The sequence below is a fragment of the Microtus pennsylvanicus genome, chromosome 2 (genome assembly GCF_037038515.1).
Source record: "Microtus pennsylvanicus isolate mMicPen1 chromosome 2, mMicPen1.hap1, whole genome shotgun sequence".
Taxonomy (NCBI): Eukaryota; Metazoa; Chordata; class Mammalia; order Rodentia; family Cricetidae; genus Microtus; species Microtus pennsylvanicus.
Window position 1 is genome coordinate 139,036,259 of NC_134580.1, and position 24,905 is coordinate 139,061,163.

General features: G+C 40.2%; 1 protein-coding gene across 2 annotated transcripts in view; it reads left to right on the forward strand.

Moving 5' to 3' along the window:
- Stk4 (serine/threonine kinase 4) overlaps positions 1-24,905 on the forward strand; it is an 88,465-nt gene that overhangs the window by 40,337 nt on the left and 23,223 nt on the right. For both annotated transcript variants that reach the window (XM_075962997.1, XM_075962998.1), the window contains exon 10: positions 5,877-6,034. In XM_075962997.1, the coding sequence (XP_075819112.1) occupies positions 5,877-6,034 (158 nt within the window). The remainder of the gene's footprint in view (positions 1-5,876; positions 6,035-24,905) is intronic.

Here is a 24,905-nt window from a genome sequence, read left to right on the forward strand (position 1 = left end):
GTTTTGTTATTTTAAGCTGGGATATAATTCGAAAAGTTTACCATTTTAAAGCATACATTTCAGGGGCTGGAGAGATGATGGCTCAGAGGTAAATAGCACTGGCTGCTGCTCTTCCAGAGCTCTTAAGTTCAATTCTCAGTAACCACATGGTGGCTCATCTGTAGTGGGATCTGATGCCCTCTTCTGGTATAAAGGTGTAGATGCAGATAGAGAACGCACATAAAAATTTAAAAAAGCATTCAGTTTCATAGATTTTCTTTTTAGTATATTGACAAAGTATTACAAGAATAATGACTTCTAAATTCTAGACATTTTGATCACTTCCAAAGAAATACTCATTCCATTGTCAGTTACTTCTTCCCCTTCCACAATCAACCATTTATCTACTTTCTGTCCCTGGATTTGCCTGTTCTGGATATTTAATGTAAATGGATTCAGACAGTATATTTCTCTTTTGGTCTGGCATTTTTTGTTTTGTATAATTCTTTCAAGATTTATCCATGTTTCAGTGTTTATCAATGTTATATATAGTACATATAATAATTTGATACATTATATATAATAAACTTTCATTGATATATGTGAACATGCTTGTCTGCGTGTGTGTGTGTGTGTGTGTGTGTGTGTGTGTGTGTGTGTGTGTGTGTGTGTGTAAGTAGGCCAGAGGTTAACACTAGGATTCTGCCTTGGTTTCTCTCTACTTTTACTTACTGAGCTCATGGGTTTGACTCAGCTAGCTGGCTAGTGAGCTGCAGGGACCTGCCTATTCTCCTGTCCTGTGTTGGGGTACAGATTGGTGATTGGTGCTGCTGTACCCATCTTTCTTACGTGGGTGCTGAGGATCTGAGCTCATGTCTTCACGCTTCTGTAGTAAGCACTTTACCAACTGAGCCATCTCCCCAGCCTTCGTCTCTCAAGTTTTTATTGCTGAATAAGTTTCCTGTGTGTAGTTAATAACACACGCTTGGCTCATATCTTTTGCTTTTCTGTAACACTTTTCTGGAGGAAGACCGGGACAAAGCACAGGTGCTCGTCGTTTCCCTCCCTTGCCTTTGCGTTTAGACAGGTTGTCCATTCAGTCTATAAGTGGGGCTTACAGAGAAGGAGGCTATTATAGTGTACGAGTACATTGATGTCCTGCATCGGATGAAAGAATCAAAGCAAGATGTGGCTGTTTTAATGGTTTGTCCAATCCATTCTCCCTCTGGCTTCAGGTTTCCTGTATTATCATCCATCTGAATGTGTTCATTTCCTGTGATACATCTGAAAAAATACTCTTGTTCACATTGAAACAAAACATCCCCTGACCAGCTGCAGGCCTGCGAGTGGGAGAGGACAGGACAGCCTAGCCTTTAATTACTGGGAGTGATCCTCTTCTGCTTTTCAACTCTGACAGGCTGCTTCTCAGCACTTGATCATCTAGCTCAAGGTTGCTGAAAGAATGGTTCAAAGAGAAGGGTCCTGGGAAAATTCTGTTCACTCGCTCTTTCCTCACCCAGCTTAATGGCAGTGCTAACATGCCAAGAATCTTCATTTTGGTTTTAGAGAGCTCACTATATGAGGTACAGCTCGCCAGGCTTAAAACCTGATGACTGACATTCACATTGGTCCTTGTCAGAGCTATAAAATCTCAGGCAAATGTCTCATTTGCAAAGCAGGAGTCACAGTCCTCCAAAAGATTCTGCAAGGATTTGATGAAAATCATTCATGCTAAGTGTGGCACTGGGCAGGTGTCTAGTATGTACAAGTCTTCTTTGTTCCTACCTTCTGTGGTGGTCAGGAAGTAGGGATAAAAGTCGCGGGAAAACCCCAAACACAGGTGTTTAGCAAGAGTGTTGCTTGAATTTGCACTTGGGTTTCTAAGGGAAATGCTTTTTGTGGACTAAAGTGGTTTGCCAGTGAGCAGGTAGAGAGAAGATGGTTAAACCATTTAGCTTTTGCTGCATAACAAAGCACTCCAACATTTAGTGGATTAATATAGCACTATTTTATTTAAAGCATGATTCTATAGGTTAGCAAATTTGCACTTAGATATTTCTTTTGGTCTGGTTCGTTTGGCTCAGATCTGTGGTCAGCTAGTACAATAGCAGCTGGGCTGGCTTGTGTTAAGGCTTCATCTAAGACAGCTGCTGACTAGTACCCTTCCATATGGTGTTTTACTACTGGGAAGCTCACTGAAATTTATTAACACTGAATCCAGAAGATTTTGAATGTCTCTGCTGGCTATGTATAGTCAGGACCAGAAGTTTAAATCATTGTACCTTCTGGGATAGGGGCTATCTCTTTCAATAATAATAATAAAATGTAGTAAAATGTGCACATTATAAAACCCCAGGCTGGGAATTAGTCTGTTGTGCTATTTCCAAAATCGTGTTTGCGGGGTTAGGGGTGTAGCTCAGTCTGTAGACTGCTTGCCTGGCATGCACAAGGCCCTGGGTTTGATTCCCAGAAACACCAGACCCCCAGATAACCCCAATAACCTGATATCATCTTTAGCTTTTTGGTAATTTGGTGCATGTAAGCTTTTACTGATTGTTTAGCTATAACTAAATTCCTAAAAAAAATTTCCAGTTTATGTCTGAATATATGGTTAGATTAAAAAAATTGTCTAATCCTAAACATAGTTTTGAGGGGCTCTGAACTGTGGTTCATGGCAGGGATAATCAGGTCCCTGGCATTGGTGGCACACGATGAAAGCAAAGACATTGTTAGAATTTCTTATTTATGCTTCTTAGTTGTTGAAAGATACAAAGAATAGTTGTTTTAGCTCTAAAAATATTAGGAATCTTTTAAGGAGTTGTGAAGGGCTGTTGTTGTCAAGCAAATAATTGAAATATGAGGAAAGCAAATGTTGCCACTTTTTCATCTAAGCAGTGATAGAAGTGGACATGCTATATTCTTCTGGTAGACATTCTTATGGGTTGATTTAAAATTAAGCCACAAAAAGTCTCATCCCTGACTTAAACTTTATGTATTTATTTTGCATTACATTTAATTTATTTATTTTGAAACAGAGTGTCACTGTAGTACAGCTTGGCCTGGAATTCATCCTGTAATATGTAGCCCATGTGATAATGTGTTGTGTTTGGTGTCATATTTTGGTCCTCAAATTAGTGGTGGTGGTTTTCCCCTAGGTACCTCTTAAATGCCCATTAGTTTTTAAAAAGTGAATCTTTAATTGGTTAGAGTAATCTTAGTTTATTGCACTAGTAATTTATTAGACCTCCAAATAGCCCAGTTTAGTAAGTGTTTGAGCATTTATGAAAAAATCACACCCATTAGCATTTATAAAGTTGCGGGAGACATGCTACAGACACTTCAGCTAGATGGAATTTCCCCAGTTATTAGGGCCCCAGATTCAACTTTTCTGAAGAAGGATGAGTTGGGGGTGTCAGGTTGGCCACATCAAACACTGCTGTTGGTTGCTTCTAAGAGGATCTCACACCAAGGTATGTGCCGGCCTGTTTGCTACCAGTCTTAAATCAAACACTGTCTACTTCCTTTTCAGGGTATCCTTTGAGTTAAAAAATAATATTTAAAATACTTTAAAAATGCATATTAGTTTCTTATCTCCTCAAATCCATAAAGTATCCTCAGAATTCTCATTAATTCAATCTCTCTCTCTCTGTTTTGGTTTTTGGTTTTTTTTTTTTTTTTTTTGGAGACAGAGTTTCTCTGTGTAGCCTTAACTGTCCTGGAACTCATTCTGTAGGCCAGACCGGCCTTAAACTCACAGAGATCCATCTGTCTTTGCCTGCTGAGTTCTGGGATTAAAGGTGTTCACCACCACTGACTGGCAAAACATTTTATGGTATTTGTTACAAATATTTTCTTTCCATAATTTGTCTTGTATGTATCTTATGCCATTTGTAAATTTAAAATTTATGCTGCTTCCTTCATACACATGAAGTAGCCTATTTTATATATAAATATTTTTTGTCTCATTTGGAAAACCTTTCCTGCATTTGGGCTTTAAATGCATTCTTATATTTTCCTCTAGAGTTTATAGTTTCTCTTTGCAGCTCTTGTTTATCCATTTGGAAGTTTTTTTTAACTTTATATAGTACTTTAATTATAATTGAAGGCGTAAAGATTGGTTAGGAGGTCAGAGAATGGAGAATGTCAGAAAAATATAATTACAGAATGATACGAAAATTCAATGTGCTAAAAATTGTAAGCTCGCAGAACCCCCAAGTGACCTCAGTCATAAACAAAATAGCATGTGCAAAGATACATGCACAAATACCCCTAGATATATGAACACCAAATTGATTCAAGAGCGAGGAAAACACCCATTATACTCCGAAGAATAAAAGTATAATAAGGCGTCTCTTTTTCCTTATTCAACTTTTTTATATTTACATTTGGAAGTTTTTTGTTTTGGGTGTGAGATACTTATCCAATGTAATCCTTCCCCAAACAGCTATGTAGTAGTTTGGATTTTCTGCATTTTCTAATCTGGTTAGCTGCCCAGTGAATTTAGGGTATTTTGTATGTACCATGTTCTGACTGTGTCAGCTTGGCAGTCTCCAGACTGGTTGGCACTAGGTTTTCTGATACTCTTTGTTCATGTGTAGGATTAGGGGAAAGGTCAATGTGCAGCTGTCTCAAGCCAGTCCTTCCCATTGAGTTCCCAGAGGAAGGGACTGAGCATAGAGCTTCCTGTCTCTTCAGTGAATCCAGTGTTTCATTTTCATAGTTTGTTCTATTGCAGTTCTTGTAGTACTTTGGTATGCAAAAAATGAACTTTAACAGTTAACAAACCAAGCATAAATACCTAATGTCTACATAGAACACATAAAACAGTACATCATGTTCTTGGGTGATTGGCAGGTCTTAGCAAATCCTATATCCACTTCCCCTTAGGAAGGAAGTAGCAACATGGTAAGTGGGCAGTACCCAGCAGTAGGCAAACCTGGGATTGATTGGAATGGTTGATGATGAGAAGGAAGACAAATGTCTGAGAGGTTTATTTACTATTTTGGTCTTTTTCTCCTGTGTATATCATTTTACAGAGTTTAGTTTATGCCATACATATGATATGCCCCATTTAAATTATTCATAAATAATATTTTAAAAGTTATTTGTGGGCCACACTTAGTGGCATGTGCCTTTCATCCTAGCTCTTGAAAGGCAGAGGCTAGAGAATCTCTGAATTTGTGTCTAGCCTAGTCTGCATAGTGAATTTCAGGCTAGCCAGGGCTACAGCATGAGACCTTGCCTCAAATGAATAAATAAACAAAGAGAAGAGAAAAGAAAAAGTTATATAAGCTTGGGGTATAGTTGAGGGGAAAACGTGCCTGCTATATACAGGGCTTTGGTCTTGGTCCTCATCACCAGAAGAACCCTATGAAATATTTCACAAATGGAAGAGTCGTTTTCAAGTATATTTGTCTCCTCCTTTCAGCTAGAACATGAGCTTATTAAGGAGTCTCTTCCTGTATCATCCTCTGTCTGCTACAGTGTTATAGAGAGTAATGAATATGATGGCTACAAGTATTTTTAGTCTAAATTTTTAGTCTAAAAATTATTTGCTATAGGAAACCAATAATAATAAAAAGAACAACAATAATATAGTTATTATTGATTTCTCAGAATCATTGAAGTACTCAAACCTTTCTGTTTAGAAATAAGAACTCTGGGGAAACATTTGCATCTATTACAGGAGACTTCAGAATCTGTTTAATTCCATAAGAAGTATTTTAAGTGAGAATTTTTTCTTTCCTTTTAGCTTTATTAAAGACTTCTGTAAAATCTTTAATTTAAATTTTAAACTTCATTCCAGAGAGAGAATTGACCTGGAGACTGTAGCCCATGTGGGCATCCTGACTGTAACTATATGTTCCTTTTTACCTTTTATTTTTCTTGGTTTTCAGGAAGAGATGAGACCATGCAGCCTGCAAAACCATCTTTCCTTGAATACTTTGAACAAAAAGAAAAGGAAAACCAGATCAACAGCTTTGGCAAGAATGTATCCGGCTCTCTGAAAAATTCTTCAGATTGGAAAATACCACAGGATGGAGACTATGAGTTTGTGAGTAGCTGGAGCTGAGATGCTTATGTCTTCTGGGAGGGGTTTGCAGGACCACACAAATTTTGAGTTGTGCCACTTGCTCCTTCATGTTGCCTGTGGAGTTGTCTTTAACGTTTTGTGTTTTTTTTTTTTTTTGGTCCTTTTGAGACAAGCTTTCTCTGTAGTTTTGGTGCCTGTCCTGGAACTAGCTATTGTAGACCAGGCTGGCCTCGAACTCACTGAGAAAGCGCCTGTCTTTACCTCCTGAGTGCTGGGATTAAAGGCATGCACCACCAGCGCCTGGCTTTCAATGTATTTGTAAAGATTGATTTTTTTTTTTTTGAGCAAGCCTGTTTGAATCCCATCATGGTTGCCATGCACTGAGTAAGAGCTTTTAAATCTGTACTCCTATCTGCTTTTTCATTTTTTAGATGCTGTAGAAATAGTAATCTTGAGATTTCAGGTGCTTAAATGCTGCCTCCATTCTTAGGTCAGTAGTTCTAGCATTTGAAGAGTTCCTTTCTCGTTGTCCTGGTTTTTTCAAACTGAGTCATTAGCAGAGAGCTTGGTTTGACAGGCCAACTGTTTCTGCAGAGGCTTCCATTGGTCCTCAGAGAATGCTTTATTGGGAGAATGTGATGGCTAGAGGGTGTTGGACCCCATGAGTGAACAGGCGAGCTTCTGTCTACTCTACTTCACCCAAGACTCTTGTAATCCACAGGCTGCAGCTGCAACAGCTCATAGACCCTTCTGTGTGTCCTGTTCAGTATTAAAAAATTGAAACTTGCCGGGCAGTGGTGGCACACGCTTTTAATCCAGCACTTGGGAGATAAAGACAGGCGGATCTCTGAGTTGGAGGCCACCCTGGTCTACAGAGCGAGTTCTAGGTCAGCCAAGGCTACACAGAGAAACCCTCTCTCAAAAAAACAAAACAAAACAAACAAAACCCAACAAAAAAACCAAACTGAAACTCAGTCGCCCATGTCTAAAACTTGATTTTACATAAGATACTGTACTCCAGCTGGGCCTGGAACGTGGAGGGTCTGGCCCTAGTGCTTAGAGTGCTGTCACTACTGGATGATGGTTGTCTGGGCTCAGTACAGCTGCCCTGTTTTAGCGTGGCTTCTCCAGTTCTCCATGTACCTGGTCAGCGTCACTCTCTTCAGCTGATGGTCTGATCTGTCTCACTCTTAGATATATTTGATGTTAGGACTTTTGTTCTAAATCCAAATAGAAATTTGGATTTATATATGAGTGAGCCAACCTGTCATGATAAAATTTCTGTTTTTACCTTCAGATTGCCAAGAGAATTTATTAAAGGTACACATACACACCACAGCATGCATGTGGAGGTCAGAGGACAATTTATAGAAATAAGTTCTCTCCATCCACCATGTAGGTCCTGGGGATCCCATTCAAGTGCATAGGCTTGGTGGCAAATGCCTTTACCTGCTGAACCATCTTGCCAGCCTGAATACTCATCTTGTAAAATGAGTTTATTTTTTAGTTTTGATTGTTTATGTGTGGATCTGTGTGAGAATATGTGCACATGAGCACATATACACATAATACAGTGCCTACAGAGGCCAGAACAGGATACCTAATGCCCCGGAGTTGGAGTTCCAGGCCACCTGATGTGGCTGCTGGAAAATGAACTCAGCTTGTCTGCAAGAGCAGTGTATACTTAATTTCTAAGCTATTTCTCCATTCCCCTGAGAAGTGGTTCTTTAAAATTCTCTTTAAGAGCATTTCATATTTGAGTAATGAAAGAAGATGGAATTAAGATATACATGAAATAAAACTGAAGGTCAAGTGAAAACTGCCTCTAATGCCTTGGTATTATAGCCATTAATACAATCCTAAAGCAAGGGTTTGGAATGGTAGTCCAAAAGGTGGCACACAAGGTAGTCCCCATCCCAGCAGTTGTCACTGTCATCAGGAGATAATTGAACTAGATTCTCTGAGGGCTGCACCAGGTGGTGCTTCAGCTTGCCCTTCTAGTGACACTAACCCCGAAGGTCTTGTCGAAAAGATTTTTAGAGTATAGTGTATCATTATACAAGTTTCTGTTTTTCTTAGGAGGTACCATAATTCAGAAATAGTGTGTTAATAATTTTGTTAATAGTGTTTGATTTTTTAAATTTCTTTCTCCCTTTTGAGTCTCTTATACTTTAATTGGGAATATCAAAGAAATACATGGAACATGGAGAATGTATTTCTGCAAATCTCTAAGTTGTAAAGGTGCACTGGGTTGAGGTAAGTCCCAAAGCCTGGGCAGTCTTTGCAAGCTTAGGAGATGAGTGTCTGGGAGGCTAACTAATATGTTTACCGCAGCAGCTTCAAAGAGAGGCTTTCTGATTCTAGACAAGCAGTATATAATTGTGAAAATGATACCCTCTTTCCTCCTGCGAGGGCAATTGCTTTTTTGAAATGAACTTTTTGCTCAAAATGGGAAATAGGAAATAATTTAATCAGAAGTGGCAGAATTTGATACTTACCAAAAAAAAAAAAACCTTCATATTTTCATCTGAAATTGGATACTTCTCCCATTTCTAAAATTGAATTGTCTTATTTACTAAGTGGAAAAAAAACCTTCAATGATTCCCTGTAGTGTTTAAGATATGTAGTGATTAAAGCAAAAAACAGTGCCCAGAAATGCAATATTCTTCAAAACTGATACTTCTATAAACTGATATTTTATAAACAGATCACATTTTTTGAAAAGAATATTCTTTTTATGAGACTTCACAGTCTCATCTTGCTATTCCTAATGCCACGAAAAGTTTTAAATTTAAATTCAATTTGCTTCATGAATCTTCAAAGAAAATTAAAACCTCCCATAATATTTTAGTTTAAGATGACGTGCATGCCCAGGGTGGATGCACAAGACAAAACCTTTGTTCTTATGGAGTTCACAATGAGAGAAACAAAGATAAACTCAGCAAATTCAGTAAATGACATCAGATAGGGCACCACAGTGGTAACTTTTGTAAAGCATGGTAAGGGGAAAACGTGGAAGAGGCCTATGTAGATAAAAGTGTCTGTATAAATACAGTGTGAATCTGTAAGTTGCTACTTGGGACGCCTAGGCGAGGGGTCTAACTTGGCCAACATAGCAAGACTATATCTCAAAAACAAACAACATAATGAAACAGAATTCAAGACAAAAGCATTATATGGGAAGAAAACTGCTTTATATTGCTATTGGGTACAGAGGAGCTGTAGCAGATCAGAGTCGTGAATCTATGTGAAACATTTATCTGTTGATGGATAGATAGATAAATCTCACTATCCAATTACAACATGCAACAGAAATACAAAGAACAGTGTGAAAACTGCAAGCATAGTAATGACGTAAATATTATTCTCTCAAAAATGGACACCAGGAACTAGAGATGTAGCTCAGTCAGCAAAGTGCTTGAGGACCCAAGTCCAATCCCCAGAAACTCATTAAAAAGAAAGGGAGGGAGGGAAGGATGGAAGGACGGAAGTCAGTCAGTCAGTCTAGGGATTGTGATGTATGTTTGTAACCGCCATTGGTGAGGGGGCAGGGGGGCAGACAGATCCCTGGGCTCACAGCCTGTTTTACATAGTATACTCCAGACCAGTGAATGAATACCCTGTCTCAAAAACAAACAACAACAAAAATCCCAAAGCCACAGTGTCTGAAGCACAGGAGTCGACGATGTTTTGCCAGCCACCATATCCATGTGCACACAAGTGCAGTCACGTGCACACGAGCATATGCACACTCTGGACATTTCGAGGTGGTGCTCTAGCTCAGGGGTAGAGTTCATACTTCATGTATTCAAAGACTGGGTCAGGTCCTAGCACCAAAACAAGCACAGCTTTCAACATTTATAGCACTGGGATACTTTTCAAATGAATATTAAACTTTAAGAACAGAAAATGTTTACAAGACTTGCCCATCTTTTAAAGTGCTAAAAGAGACATCTCATTCAGTATAGAAATCTTACAGACAATATATTTTGTCTATAATTCAATAGTTTAGAAATTAATAATAAGAAAGTGACCAGAGACATGTTGTCATACTTGACAATGTACAAATGTATCCCTAAGTAATCTTGGCTTTAAAGATAAAATCAGGCCAGGCAGTGGTGGCACACACTTTTAATCTCCTCACTCTGGAGGCAGATGTCTGTGAGTTCAAGGCCAGCCTGGTCCACAAGAGCTAGTTCAGACAGGTAGGGATGTTACACAGAGAAACCCTGTCTTGAAAAAATCAAAAAAAAAAAAAAAAAAAAAGAAAAGAAAGAAAGAAAAAAAGATAAAATCAGTATAGAAAGTATAAACTGTTGAGAATTGAACTCTATAGAAAGTTCAGATTTCTGTGGTTCAACACTGAATGCTAGGGGTGCAATAAAGAAACTGCTGATATGTCTGCTTCATGGCATGGTTAGGATCTTTCTTATGAGTAAGAGAAAAAACATCCAGAGGCACTCGGGAGAGTCCAGAGCAGAGCGAGAAAGAAGCAGACTGGACATGGTCAGGGCTGTCTGTGAGAAGGCAGAATAGCCGGAGATAGAGAATGAGGGAGAGTGATGAGACAAGGGGAAAAACTTGGTCGTCATAAAGAGAACAGATGGGTATCTGGGAGGAGGGAAGCCTGGGGAAGCTGGTGTGGACTTTGAAATGTAAAATACTTACTGAGGGAGCCTGGAGGGTGGCATGGACTTTCATATGCATCCACAGGTACATGTCGTCAATGGAACCGTGTGTCCCTTCTGCCTGGGGTAAGGAAATGACTCCTTTTGGTAGATGGGAACTGATTTCTTAAGTTCCTAAGAAATGCTGACTTTTCTCTAAAGCCCAGAAATCCTCAGGATGAGCTGGGCCTGGATTCAATTTGAACCTAGTCGGTGGGCCTGCCCTATTTTAAGAGAGAATAGGGTGCCCCTGTACCTGATAGGAACATATTGAATACAACAACAAAAAGTGGTACTCTGGAAGATACACAATTTTAGCATGCAAGAAGGACTGTAACTAAAGCATTAAGTAGGGTAAAGATAAGAGCAGAATTTAGTGAAATGGAGAAAAAACATTGATCCATGAAACCAAGTTAGTTTGTGGGAGGGGCTTGGCTTTGATCGAGTGTGACAATTATGTAATTGCCCATCTTAACCATCCTCACTGCATGGCCTCTCTCTCGGCTTTTACAAAATGTTTTGGGGCTGGAGGTGTGGCTTAGTGTTAGAACCTTGAATATAACCTCAGCCTGTCGAACTTGCCCAGAGCTCTGGCTTCAGTCCCAGCACCACATACGAAACAGTGGGAAGCTGTGGCAGGTGGCGTTCCAGCTTGAGGCTAGCCTATACTACACAGCAAGTCTCTCTTAGAGAAGCAAGAAACGTGGTGGGTGGGTAGTTCAAACGAGAGCAGGAACCTCACCGAGAACCAAGGAAGGTACCAAGAAACCTCCCTTGAAGAATTTTTCCTTTTTTTTTTTAAAAAAAATTAAGATTTATTTTTATTTTATATGTATGGATGTTTTGACTGCATGTATGTCTAAGCACCACGTGTGTACAGTGCCCAAAGAGGTCAGAAGAAGGTGTGAGATCCTCTGGAACTGTAGGTATTCATTGTTGTGAGCCATCATGTGCATCCTGGGAACTGAACCTGGGTCCTCTGGAAGAGCAGCCAGAGCTCTGAGCCACCGAGCCGACTCTCTGTCCTCTTCTTGGTTTCTTTTGACAAGGTCTGACTTCCTCTATAGCCTTGGCTGATCTTGAGCTCACAATCCTGCCTTAGCTTCCCTTATGCTGGGATTATAGACATACAGCGCTGTGTCTGGCTGGAAGAGCATTTGGAAGGTGATCGGGCTTTCTCTAGCTAGAGGAGAGAAAAGGTGTGAGCTGAGAAGGGCAGCTCAGGGCTGTGTAGACCGTCTATAGTAATGTCTGGAGTGTGGGGTGAAGCCATTAGTGCGTAGAGTGCTGTGTCCTTCTTCTTAGTTGTCTTGGATTTTTCCTGGGTATTTTGGAGAAAATAGACTCCCAAGGGAACACAAGGATATAGCTCGCTGAAACCATGTGATAATTGGTCCACCGTGATGTTAAAAACCACAAATTGTTAATTCAAAATAATTTTTATGAAAGTACCAGGACCTGAATATTGATTGTTCAGATTCCCTGGATAATCATAAGCTTACAGTTGATGTTTTGTAGGAGGGAAGGATAAATTTAAGCCCTGAGTTTCCTCCAAGAGGCTAGCAAGAATTTCTTGAAACTTTATCTTAACCATTTTTAACTAGATCAGGGCTCCAAGCCTGATTGTAAGTTGAGATTTCTTTGGAATTTTATAAAGAGGCTTTACTGGATTGTCACAACATGGTCGCTCTCTCAGTCTTCATTAAGTTTCACAGTTTGCCTTAAACTATCTATACTCCTTAGAAATTAGAAACTGGCTGGGAGGTGAGGCTCACCATTGTCCTCTCATCAGCATGATTGACTGTGGCCGGGGTGCTTTGGGCAGTCATACTCAGTACTTTCAAGGGCACATTGTCATGTTTCTGGGAACCCAGATAACTACAGTTTAAGTCTTTACCTTCTATTTTATGTAGACAAAAGTTAAACATTGTGTTTGAGCTTATTTTCCATCTACTTCAAAATGAATTTTAAATATTAGCTCATGTTCTTAAGCATGCCAGTCTCCATGATAAGATAAAATCTAGTGAGCGTTGTCATCATGTAGCTGCAGGAGCCAGTTCATTCTTGTTGAACCCTCTTTCCCAATCTCTACCCTCACGCTTGGTTAGTTTCAAGTAAGTCAAAGGTAGGCATGTATTATATTATTTCTAAATATTTTATATATGTGTGTTTCTATAAAATATCTAAAGACTCCTTTAAATATAGTAACTCAGTGTACCTTTAAAAATTAAAAATAATTATTTAATATCATAAAGTACTTGTTACTGTTTAGTTTTCTCCAATCATACCTTTTAAAGTTTGCTTTAGAATCCTAACAAGATTCTTTTTTAAAAATTATTTATTTAATTTTATTTTATGTACCTTGGCATGAGGGATCTCTTGGAACTGGAGTTACAGACAGTTGCGAGCTGCTATGTGGGTGGTGGGAATTGAACCTATGTCCTCTGGAAGAACATCTAGTGCTCTTAAGTGCTGACCCATCTCTCCAGCCTCCAATAAGATTCTTATGTAACAATTGTATTAATTAGGGTTCTCTAAAGGAACAGATTTAATAGAATGAGCATGTACACACACACTAAAACCAGGCAGTTGTGAGAGATTTTCCTTGGAGATATATGCATGTATGTATGTATACACACATATATAATATGTATTTTTATTATCTAATATGTACATAAATGCATACCTCCTGTTTTTCTAAATTAAAGTGGCTTATAGGCAGTGGTCTGAGTAGTCCAACAAGGGCTGTCTCGTGATGGAAAGGCCCAGATCTGGTAGTTTGGTCCATGAGACTGGATTCCTCAGCAGTCACAATCTGGTGCTGGAGTCCCAGGGAAGTCCTAGAGAGGTTCTGATTTCCAGTCTTTGATGGAATGTTGGAAAAGTAGATTATAGCACCAATAAAGGGATGTCTCAGCAACAGGATATATGGACTTTCTAGTCAGAGTGAGGGCAAGCAGCAAAACAAAACAAAACAAAAACCATACACACACACACACACACACACACACACAGGATATATGGACTTTCTAGTCAGAGTGAGGGCAAGCAGCAAAACAAAACAAAACAAAAACCATACACACACACACACACACACACACACACACACACACACACACACACACACACACACACACACACACCAAAAGAAGAAAGCTCCCTCTTCCACACTGTTTTATGTGGGGCTGCCATCAGAAGGTGTGGTCTTATACCTCCAATAATCCAGCCAAGGAAAATCCTTGCAGGTGTATCCAGCTGCCTGGGTTTAGTTAATTGCAGATGTAGTCAGGTTGAACACCAGACTGGCTACCAGTCATGCGTCTCCTGTCTCTTCATTTACCGTCTCCCGTTCCCACACACTTTGCGACCCTGTTGGGTTAACCAGTGGTTGTTCCTTACGCTTAGCCAGACTCCTGGATATTGCTGATCGCGTGCCCGTGGTCCTTTTAGTCGTGTTCAGTGTATAGCAGGAGTTCTCAGGATCCCTTCTTGTTTCTCAGAATTATTGAGGTCCTCAGACAGCTTTTATCTGTGTGGGTTTTACTTCTTGATGCTTGACAGAATTAGAAACTAAAACAGATAATTTTAATTTTAGCACCCTTGCTCAGCGTGGGTAAAGCCCTTAGCCTGAAGTATTCCTTTCCCTGACCCCCCCCCCAAAAAAATCAAACCAATATTAAGAATGTTATTCTAATGCAGAATAAAATAATTTCTTGATTCATTTAAGATAGCCACAAACCTATTATATATTAATATAAATATTTTTATGGAAAAATCATAATCCATCCTATAATAAAAATGAGTAATAGTGACTGTGTCAACTTGTTTTCAGATCTGTATGAATGGGAGATGGCTAGATTATTATATAAGTATTTGCATTCAGTCTGTCATACATTGTTCTATGTGGAGAGTGCCAAACAAAGATATGTTATTAGAAAAGGGAGATGCATCTTAATAGCTTGTTCATATAATTATAGATATTTTTATCTAACCTTGCATGGGGGTAGTTTTCCTTTTGAAAAAGATTTCATTTTTGTGTGTGTGTTGTATATGGGTATATAGTTAGGAGAGGAGACAGACATCTGTAGGAGTCAGGAGAAGGCTTTGGATCTTCAAGAGCTGGAATTATAGGTGGTTGTGAACTGCCTGACTTGAGGGCTGGCGCTTGAACTTGGGTCGTTCGAAAGACCTGCAAGTGCTCTTCACTGCTGAGCCAGCTCTCAGCCCCAACAGTGCTGGTTTCTTAAAGGTTAGTGATGGAGAATCTGAGGCCATCAATTGCTCATATTCCGGTACTGCATATAGGAACCCATTGATTTATTCTGTGTTTGAATAGAAGGTTTACTTGCATACGGTTTTGTAACACCATGGCTTGGTCATCTGGAAAACATTGCCTCAGTAAGTTACAGAGATCTGCCAAAGTGTTGGCATTTCACTATAGGGCATAAGAAGATTATGTTCCTTGACATTATAACCAATCTCATCAACAGAGTGTCTATGTAGGGGAAGCTATCAAACTCACCATGGCAGTCAGGTTTTCTGAAGTTCTAATTTTTGTTTGAAAGTTGGAATTTTATCATTGGCAGCAAACACTGTCAGCTGTTTTATGTGCCAGACTCACTTTTTCATTTTTAAAGGAAATGTCTGCCAGATACCCAAGCCTACATAACCACAATTTGTTAATATTTCTTTCAAGTGAAATTGATGTTCCATGGAAAAAGCAGCCGGTTGGGCTCACAGCTTCGATTGCATAAGTACTTTGCTTAAGACAACCATCGATTTCGGTTAAAAAAGTGCCTTGTGTGAACCTCCCTTTTCATCGTGGATACCATTTTAAAAAGCTGTAATAAAATTAATACTTCTGCTTTACCTGAGACCACCCTAAAGGAATGGGCTTAGGTTTTTTGTTAAAGGTTTTTCTAATTTAACTTTACAGTAAGTAATTTGTAGCCATAGAGAATACAGTCACTGCTAATGCCTGCTGGTCCTGCTTCTTGATTCATAATAAAGTTGGCACGTCTACCTCCCATCCTTGCTTCGTACCTCCAGTGCAGGTGTCAGCAAAGGCAGCTAAGGTCTTAGGACTGTAATGAACAGTTTGATTTTTCAGAGATGCCCGAGAGAGGGTTCTGTGGGCCATGACTGAGGAACTGCTAATGGGTCTCTCAAGTATGGTTGGACTCAGGTTCAGCTTTTTGGCAAAGGCATTTCCTGGTGTATATGTGTTTCTCATCTGGAGGTTGGTAGGGTCTGCATTTGTGTGTAATTTTCTCTTTTATTTTGGTGAAAGCTACTGAAGGCAGTTGCCTAAATGCGATTTCGCTCAAGGATACAAGATGGTACTATCTGACCACTTCTCTATTTATCACACGAAGGTCCTCTAAAGTGTCTCATTAATGATGTGGATACTCCCAGCTACCGTCCATGTATGACAGACAGAATTTATACTAGATGTCCCCATTTATTTGCTGTTTTTCAAAATAACTATTTGGTTAACTATCAATCTACAAAGACAATCATTGATTTTAAAAGGTTTTGTTTTTTTTTTGTTTTTGTTTTTACTTTAAAAATTTATTTTTGGTTAGTATACAAGGAAATGCATTCTAGTGTGACATTTTCTTTCTAAAAATTTACATGTATGTGTATATGAGCACTTATGTAGAAGTCAGAAGACAAATTATGGGAGTTGTCTCTTGCTTTCCACCATGTATGCTCTAGGGTGGAGCTCAGGTCGGCTGGCGTGGCAGCGATGACCTTTGCCCCCTGAGCCGTCTTGTTAGTCCTACTGTGACATTTTCACTACAGCTCCAGTCTCATGCTGTGCTCCCCTTTGTCCACTTTGACCCTGGTTGTCCCCCACGGTCCAACCCATCACCTCCTCCTGATTGTACCCTGCCCTTCTCATTCCCTTTCTGCTGTCATGTCCTGCATCTCTATATGTCTTTCTGAGTCTGACTCCTTTGCCGTCTCCCCCAGATGCCTGTCTTTTTCTTTATAGTGAGACAAATCTCTCTGTCTGTGTGCCACGTCCCATTATCTATTCTCGTGTGGGTGGTGTCTAGGCTGACCTGGGCAGTGCAGCAGCAAGTACTGATGTGCAAGTGTTTCTCTGCTGCACTCACTTGGCTCCTAGATACAGACCCAGGCTGAGTCATACTACAGTTGTGGCTTTAGTTTTTAGGGGTGTTTGTTTGTTTGCCTTTGTGTTTTGAGACAAGGTCTTACTTTGTAGCCCAGGCTAGCCTCAAACTTGTAGCAGTTCTCCTGTTTCAGCCTCCTAAGTTCTGGGATTACAGTGTGAGCCCACCAAACACAGCTTGAGTTTAGTTTTTAAAAGTGCCTCCATGCTGATTTACATAGTGGCTGCCAGTTCACACCAGACCCCACAGAAGTATATAAGTTCATCTTTGTATACATCCCCACCAGCATTTGTTTTCTTTCTTTAAGATTTTTTTTTTAAATGGAGAGATGGCTCAGTGGTTAAGAGCACTTGCTGTTCTTCAGAGAACTTGTATTCAGTTCCCAGCACCCACATGGCAGTGTAGTTCCGGGTATCTTGTATCCTCTTCTGGCTTCTGAGGACACCAGGCACGCGTGCACACACACACACTTAAAAAATAGAAATAAATCTTTTAAAAGCAAATAAACATTTAAACAGGGTGTGCCTGTTGGAATTTATGTGTCTCCCCTCTGTGCAGTTGTCCTGGGTGGCCAGAAGAGAGTGTTGTATCACCTGAGACTGGAGTGACAGATAGACATGATTTGTACTTTTTTTTGAAGAACCGTTTATTCAGTTAATTAGCCCATTTATTTATTGGGTGATTTATAATTTTGATCTTTAATTCTTGGCGTTACTTAGGGATTATAGATAGCAGTCCTCTGTTGGTCAAGGTTGTCGCCCAGTATAGGGTCTGCACACTCTCCTGGCTTTCTTTGTTGTGCAGAAGCTTTTTGTCAATCTTAGGATGAATTCCTGAACTTTTGGAGTCTATCTCAGAGAGTCCCTGCCTGTGTGGAGGTATTTTACTTGTTTCATTTCAGGCTTTATATTAAGGTCTGAATCTAGTTTCATTTTTTTGTAAGTGTGTGATCTGTGCATGGGTACTTGCTCATGTATGTGCATGTGTGGAGTGGGTGTATTTTGCCATACTAGAAAGCAAGGAAGTTGTTGCGAGCTACTGCAATGCGCATAAAACATACCCCAGCAAGCCAGTTTTAAAAAGAACTGAGTCACAGTGTTGGGACCATTTACATTTTTAATTGAAATGCATAAAATATTCGGAAACCCATGAATTCCCAATGATTAAAAAAAAACCTACGACTGGAATGTGGCTCAGTGACAAACCACTTGCCTAGTATGTATGAAGTCCGGTTTAAGTCCCTGTAGTGGAGTGGGGTGCTGCAGAGAAGAAGGAGGACAAAGAAGGAAGAGGAAAAAGGAAGGGGGAGGGAGGAAGAAAGAAAAAGAGGAGCGGGGGTGGGGGGGTGACTTCTGTCCAGTGGTGACAGTGACAGCTGTCTGACTATGAAACATGATGGCTACCTGTGTCCAGGAGTTCAGGGCCAGCCTGGGCAACATAGTGAAGCCTGTCTGTCTGTCTGTCTCTTTCTCTTTGGTGTTTTGAGACAGGGTTTCTCTGTGGAACTCTCTTTGTAGATCAGACTGCCTCCCAAGAAGCCCTGTCTCTTAAAGAGAAAGTAGGAGGAAAGGGTGGGGAAAGGGAAAGGAAAAGAGAAGGCGTCCTGTGCTTATATCTGAGTTACTTAATGCAGTAAAGACAATCTTGGTTGAGGGATGTGCAGGGAATTAATTGAGACCCTGTACATGTTATGGCCACACTCTGCCCCTGAGCAGTAACCCCAGCTCCAAATAGTCGCTTCTTGAACTCTGGCTGAATTGCACGTATGGCTGATTTGAAAGTAATTCCCGTTATGAGACAGACTTAGGACTGAGTATGATGTTTTCTAAGAGCCACCATTTCGCATTCCTAGGTTTGGAGAAGGAAAGCACACACATCTGCTGATCCTTGCTTCTCTGTAGGACTGTGAGCACTACTAAACAGTTCTTGTGCAATAGTCAGGTAGAGTGATGGCCTCTCTGCCCTCAGCTGCACTTGAAAGAAATACCAACAAATTATAGTCACTCAGACTTGAATATCAGCAAATTTTTAAAAAAATTTTTAAAAATTAATTCCCACTGAGAATCAAAAGACTTTTCTTAAAGGTTGGGCTTTAAATCTTTAAAGAGACTTTAAATCATTATAAAGATTTAACTTTTTAAAATTTATTTTTATTATTTTCTGTGTATGAGTATTTTGCCTGCATGTTTTTCTGATCACCTTGTGTGTGCGCCTGATGTCCATGGACATCAGGTGGGTGTTGGATTCCCCTGGAACTGGAGTTACAGATGGTTGTCAGTTGCCATGTTGAAACCTGGAACTTCTTGAAAAACAGCCAGTGGTCTTAACCACTAAGCCATATCTGCAGCCCTTTAATTTATTTTTTTTTTAAAGATGGGGATGATAACACATACCTGTTGAGGGAAGAGGATTCAAGGCCATCCTGAGCTACACAGTGAATTTGAGGAAAGCCTGGGCCACATAGTGTTATCCTGTCTTAAAACTAACACCAACAGCATGGTACTGATTTAAAAACACCTATGTAGCCGGGTGGTGGTGGCGCACACCTTTAATCCCAGTACTCGGGAGGCAGAGGCAGGCGGATCTCTATGAGTTCGAGGCCAGCCTGGACTACAAGAGCTAGTTCCAGGACAGGAACCAAAAGCTACGGAGAAACCCTGTCTCGAAAAAAAAAAAAAACCAAAAAAACAAAAACACCTATGTAGACCATGGAACAGACTGGAAAATCTAGAAAGGAACCTACACAGCTACAGCCACTTAGTCCTTAGCAAAAATGAAAGAAATAGCCTCTTCAACAGCCCCCTTCCCTAAACTGAAAATCATAATGAAGCTAGGAGCTGGGGGACAGTTCCACGCTAAAGGGCTTGCCTCACAAGCCTGGAAACTTGGGGTTCAGGTCCCCAGCAACTATGTAAGTCAGTTGTGGTAGCATGTACTGCTGCTAATGCCAGAACTGGAGGAAGCAGAGACAAGAGGCTCTCTGGAGCTTTCCAGTCAGCTAATATTGCTCGACTGGTGAGCTCCAGCTTCTGTGAGAGACAATAAATAAGGGGGAGGTGAATCCTTCCTCTCCCAGTAGCCATTAGTGGCCTGGAGTTCTTTGTCTGGGGTTGGATCCCACGAGAATTCCTCCTTCCATGTTAACATGTCTGTTGATGTTGCCATTGTTTTGAGGGAAAAAAATAATGTTAAAAAAGAAGAGGAGGAGGAAGAGAGTACTAGAGGAAGATACCCAGTGCCAATCAGTCTCTGGCCTGCACACATATACAGAACCCAGGAACAGACAGCACTTTAAGAAGCTCTTGGTTCCTCTTAGTAGGAATGGCCTTTAGAGACTGCTCTAAGACACAAAGTGTGCTCCCTGCAGTCATTTTTCTAGGCCTCTTCAGTGAACAGAACAAAGGCAAATGTTTATTTCACCTTCTAGGCACAAGCTGGATGCTTGGTGCCTTATTTAACCACTCTGATCTGTGCCTGCAATTCCTTTCCCCTGGCACGGCCAATATTTGCTTTATCTTCCACAGTGAAGATGCCGCCTCTGAGTGACAACACCAGTATTTCGACTCTGGGCACTGCCACAGGCATTTTTGCTAAGTCCCCTTGGACTGATTCCACATGGTTGTTCTTCAGTGTGCACACAGATCTTTGTTTAACGTTGCTTTCTGTTTTTAGGTTTTACTTTTTGAATTTTCTGTGATTATACAAACTATATAGTTCCAAGTGGAAACCCTTAAAACAAGGTTACTCAGCTGTTAGCTCATGTCCATACCCCCCAACACCTGCTTCTTCCCCCTTTTTTTGTTGTTATGTTCACAGTTGGGGGCTGAAAGATACACACACACATAGTGCTCCCATTCTGGAGTAGAGAGCAGTAATGGACAGAGCATACTTTCCTCTGCCTTTGTTTACTTTATGTGCTCAGTATATAGCAGTCTGTAGGAAGAACTGGGAGCCTGTTCTTCCTCATGTGTGATGTCTTATTGGGAGGATACTCTGCAGTTAGTACAGCCTCTCTACGGCCACATGTTCAGTTGCTGGTGGTGACTTTAAAGTTGGTTAATGTAGGAACCTACTCATAAGTTAGGAATTATATGCATACATACACATATATTAGAAATTTTGCTTTTGGTTTTTAATGTCTTAATGTTTTAAGTGGCACTCTATGTTAGCTGCCTATTTAGGATTTTGTTTTTTCAGAGAGGAGTAGATTTTCTCAGAGGAATCTCCTCTGCTAACCTGTTGCTATTTATATAAAGTACCTAATTTTGTAAGACTAATTTAATCATAATACCATGTGCCACAGGAGAACGAACAATCAGTGTCCTGGCCAGACATGGTTTGCTTGCCCCAGACATCAGTCAGAATACTGCCAAGTGAAGAGGTCCCTGGGGGCCTAGGATTCCTAACTGCTGCCATCAGAGCCTGACATCTCAAAGTGTGAATCTTCTAACAGTCAAGGCCAGATCTGGTGGAGTTACTTTAATGTTGTAGTTTGAAGTCAGAAAAGAAAAAGAACTAAATTCAGTGTTGTTTATTCATCCAGAAGTTTCCAAAGGTTTCAGGATATTTTAAGTGTATATTAGCTATTGATCTAGAAAACATTTTTAAGTTTGTCTGTGTTTAATTATTTCTTTACTACTGAGATTGCAGCCTTGAGTTTTCATTGTGATCTTGTTCGCCTGAATGCAAGTTTTCCTTACTTTCCTTGGCTTGTCAGAAATACCTTATCCAGACTTTGCAGCTTTGCATCCTATGTCTTTTCTCATGTGGCTCTTGATAGTTCATCTGTGTTAGAGGTCCAGGTTCCTGGTATATGAGATGCTGAGAAGAGTAAAGGAGAGATTTAGGCCAGTTTTCTTCTATCCAAAGTAAGAGTCTGTTACAACTCTGCCAGCAGAGATGGAGGCAGGAAGATGGTGCTCAAGGCTGGCCCAGCTCTAAATGGAGGGCCTCTGAATGAAGGCAGTCCTGTCAAGGAGAGCTTATTTCAACATCAAGATGTCCCCTTGCGAGGCGGTCTCCCTGTCCCAGTATGATCACTGTTTAAAACGCTTGCCTCTCCACTCCCAACCAGGCATACCGTAACCAGCCTTGTCTACAGCAGATGTCCGTTTACTCCTCTGACAACCCTGGGATGAAGGGAGATCTATTTTCCATGCTTCCTGTCAGTGTTCGAGTTTGAGTACTGAGATTTCAAGATGGCAGGGTGGAGAAGAAGTGGTATTGAGATGAGTCAAGGGGAGTTCACTGATGGGCCTTTATTTTGTTACATGCAGGAGAAGGCACAACCAGCATTATTGGTGGTTCTACACACCCAAGACTGGGGGTTTTTGACTGGAAAATGTTAGATTAACATTTATTAAAGATTCTATAAAATTGCAGTTGGGCCTCTGCATGGGAGTTATTACCACACATACCAAAGTGACTATTCCTCTAATTAATATGGCATCGAGCCAGTCAAGAGTTGGGCTTTCAGTATCAGGTCCTGACTTAACTGTGTGATGAGTAGCCTGTCTTGTTTCTAAGATGGAAGGGATAATATCTGGAGCCCAGAGGGGAGACTGCTGATGTAAGGAAATAGGGCAATTTATCCGATGTAAAAGGCACTTGGTAAATGCCATCTCCCTTTGTTTCTGTCTGCCTTCGCTTCCTTTCTTGATACATTATCCTTGGAGTAAACCTGAGTTGCTTAAATCTTTTCCTCAATGGTTTGCCTGGACTCCCTGATGAAAGTAGAGATGCCTTTCCAAAGAACACTTACTCCCAAATGGGCTAATTTACAAAACAGAGGAATTAAAACTTTGCTAGTGGGAAAAACCCAAGTTGTCTTATGTATTATTTTTAGATTAGCTCAGCCCATCCTGCCTGTCCTCCCTCTCTCCCTTCTCCCCACCACCTCCTCCCTTTTGTCCCTTTTACGAATTTATTCCATGTAATTCCCCCCATTTCATGACCTTTCAATCCTTTCGGGATTTCTTACACCCCAGAGTTCTAGTACATACCTGTGACAGCACACTTTGGCCAGCAGATGCCACCCTTTTTCTTCTTGTGTGCCGCTACTGTGTGCAGTGCTGTGGCAGAGGCTGTCAGTTATGCCCAGTGCGTTTCAGAATTAATTTACCAGTCTTGAATTTGACTTTGTATGAAGTAACATTCCTTGAAAATGAGTACCTCATCATTTAGACCCATAGAACAAACATCAGATTGCCTGATAAGAGAGATCAGTGACCTTCGCCTTAGCTTGGACCTTAATTGAGTGGCTGTCCTCTTTGAACTTGAGATTTGTGGTTTGCAGAAATCAAGCATGATACCATCTGTCCTGATTTTTTTCTTTGGGGTTGGAGAAAGAAAAAAAAGAAATATAGATTGGATTTGTGAACCAAATTTAAGATCCATGGTAAAAATTCTGTTAGCATAAAATTTTAAGGCTGTTTATGTTTGAGTTATATATTATTATTATTTTATTTCTAGTTCACATTTTATCATTGTAAAAAATATTGTTAGCTCTTTGAGAGATGAGAGATAATCCAGGGACAACAGAAGGTCAAAGCATTGGTAAGCCAGACACAGGGCATGCCCAGCGATTGTAATGATGCCATCATTTAATACAAAGTCTAATGCAGTTAATGTATAGCTATGCTCTTTTATTTAAATGATATAGTATTTTGTGAGAGAATAAGATATGGTTTCATAATAGCTTGAGAAGTGAAGGCCCAGAGACCTTTTTATTTATTTTTATTTTATGTGTATATCTGTGTGAGCACATTGGATCCTCTGGAACTGAAGTTACAGAGAATTGTGAGCTGCTATATGGTTGCTGGGAATTGAACCCAGGTCCTCTGGAAGAACAGCCAGTGACCTTAAATGCTGAGCCATCGCTCCAATCCCCAGAGACTTTTTATAAAAAAGTCAGTTTTCTCACTTCATGCCAGAATCAGGTCTAGAACTCACCATCCCCAGATCATTTCCTGGTTCTGTTAACTCTTGGATTCTTCCTGTTACTGAAAATTGCCAAGGCTGTGAGCCAATGTTAGGTACTTAGTTTGTGTTACAAGCCAGAAAAAAAAGAATCATTTTTAATACGTAATGGGAGCAGACATAAACAGGGAGGATGACAGCAGAAGGATATTTCTCCTTGACTCAAAGTGTGCTTTTCTACTTATTCAGAATACAAAGAAGATGGACATACTTCATTTTATTATTCATCTAAGTTGAAACAATCTTTTGCTACTCTATATTACTTTGTAACTGTGGGCTTTACAGTAATATGTTGTCAGGAAATGTCATGCCAACTAAAAAGACATTATTTTAGGTATCCTTTTGGCTTTGACCAAGTGTAACCTCTGTCAGAACAAAGATGCCTATTGTAGGGGAATCTTAATGGCTATTGCAAAGACTTGGACGGCTTTTCTGCTGATACCTCTGTCACAATGTGCCTACTAAACTTGTTCATGAATTTGCCCAAGTTTTTCTTTCATGCTCTCCTCTCCTGTCTGAAAGTATGTGCTTTCCTGCTAGTTCCCCTCCCGCCCATGCCCCATCAGTAATAGATACTGAATATTTTTAACAGTCAGTGTATGTGTTGATTATTCACTGGGATACTTGCTGCCTTCAGACTAGGTTGTAGGGGCTGGTGAGGTAGCTTAGGGGTTAAGGACACTTGCTGTTCTTAGAGAGGACCTGCACTCAATTCCTAACAACCACATGATGGCTCACAATCATCTATAATTCCAGTTCCAGGGGCTTTGACATCCTCTTCTGGCAGGCAAACATGCATGCAGACAAAGATTCCCATATGCATACAATAAACATAAAAAACTATGGGTTGTAGAGTTTGGATAAAAATGGCCATCAAAGTGCATATTGTGTTTATGCCCATGTAAACTTTTTATCCCCTTCATTTCTCACACTGTCTTCTCAAAGTATATCTTATCCCTACTCATTTGGTAACACGGCTTGGAAGCACAAGGTGATTGTATGGCTCATGTAGAGTACGTGACTACTAAGTGATGAGTTTAGGCTTTCAATTTCCTTATGTGGAGCCTGTTACTGTCCTTCAGGTAACATGCTCTTCTGCCTGGGAAA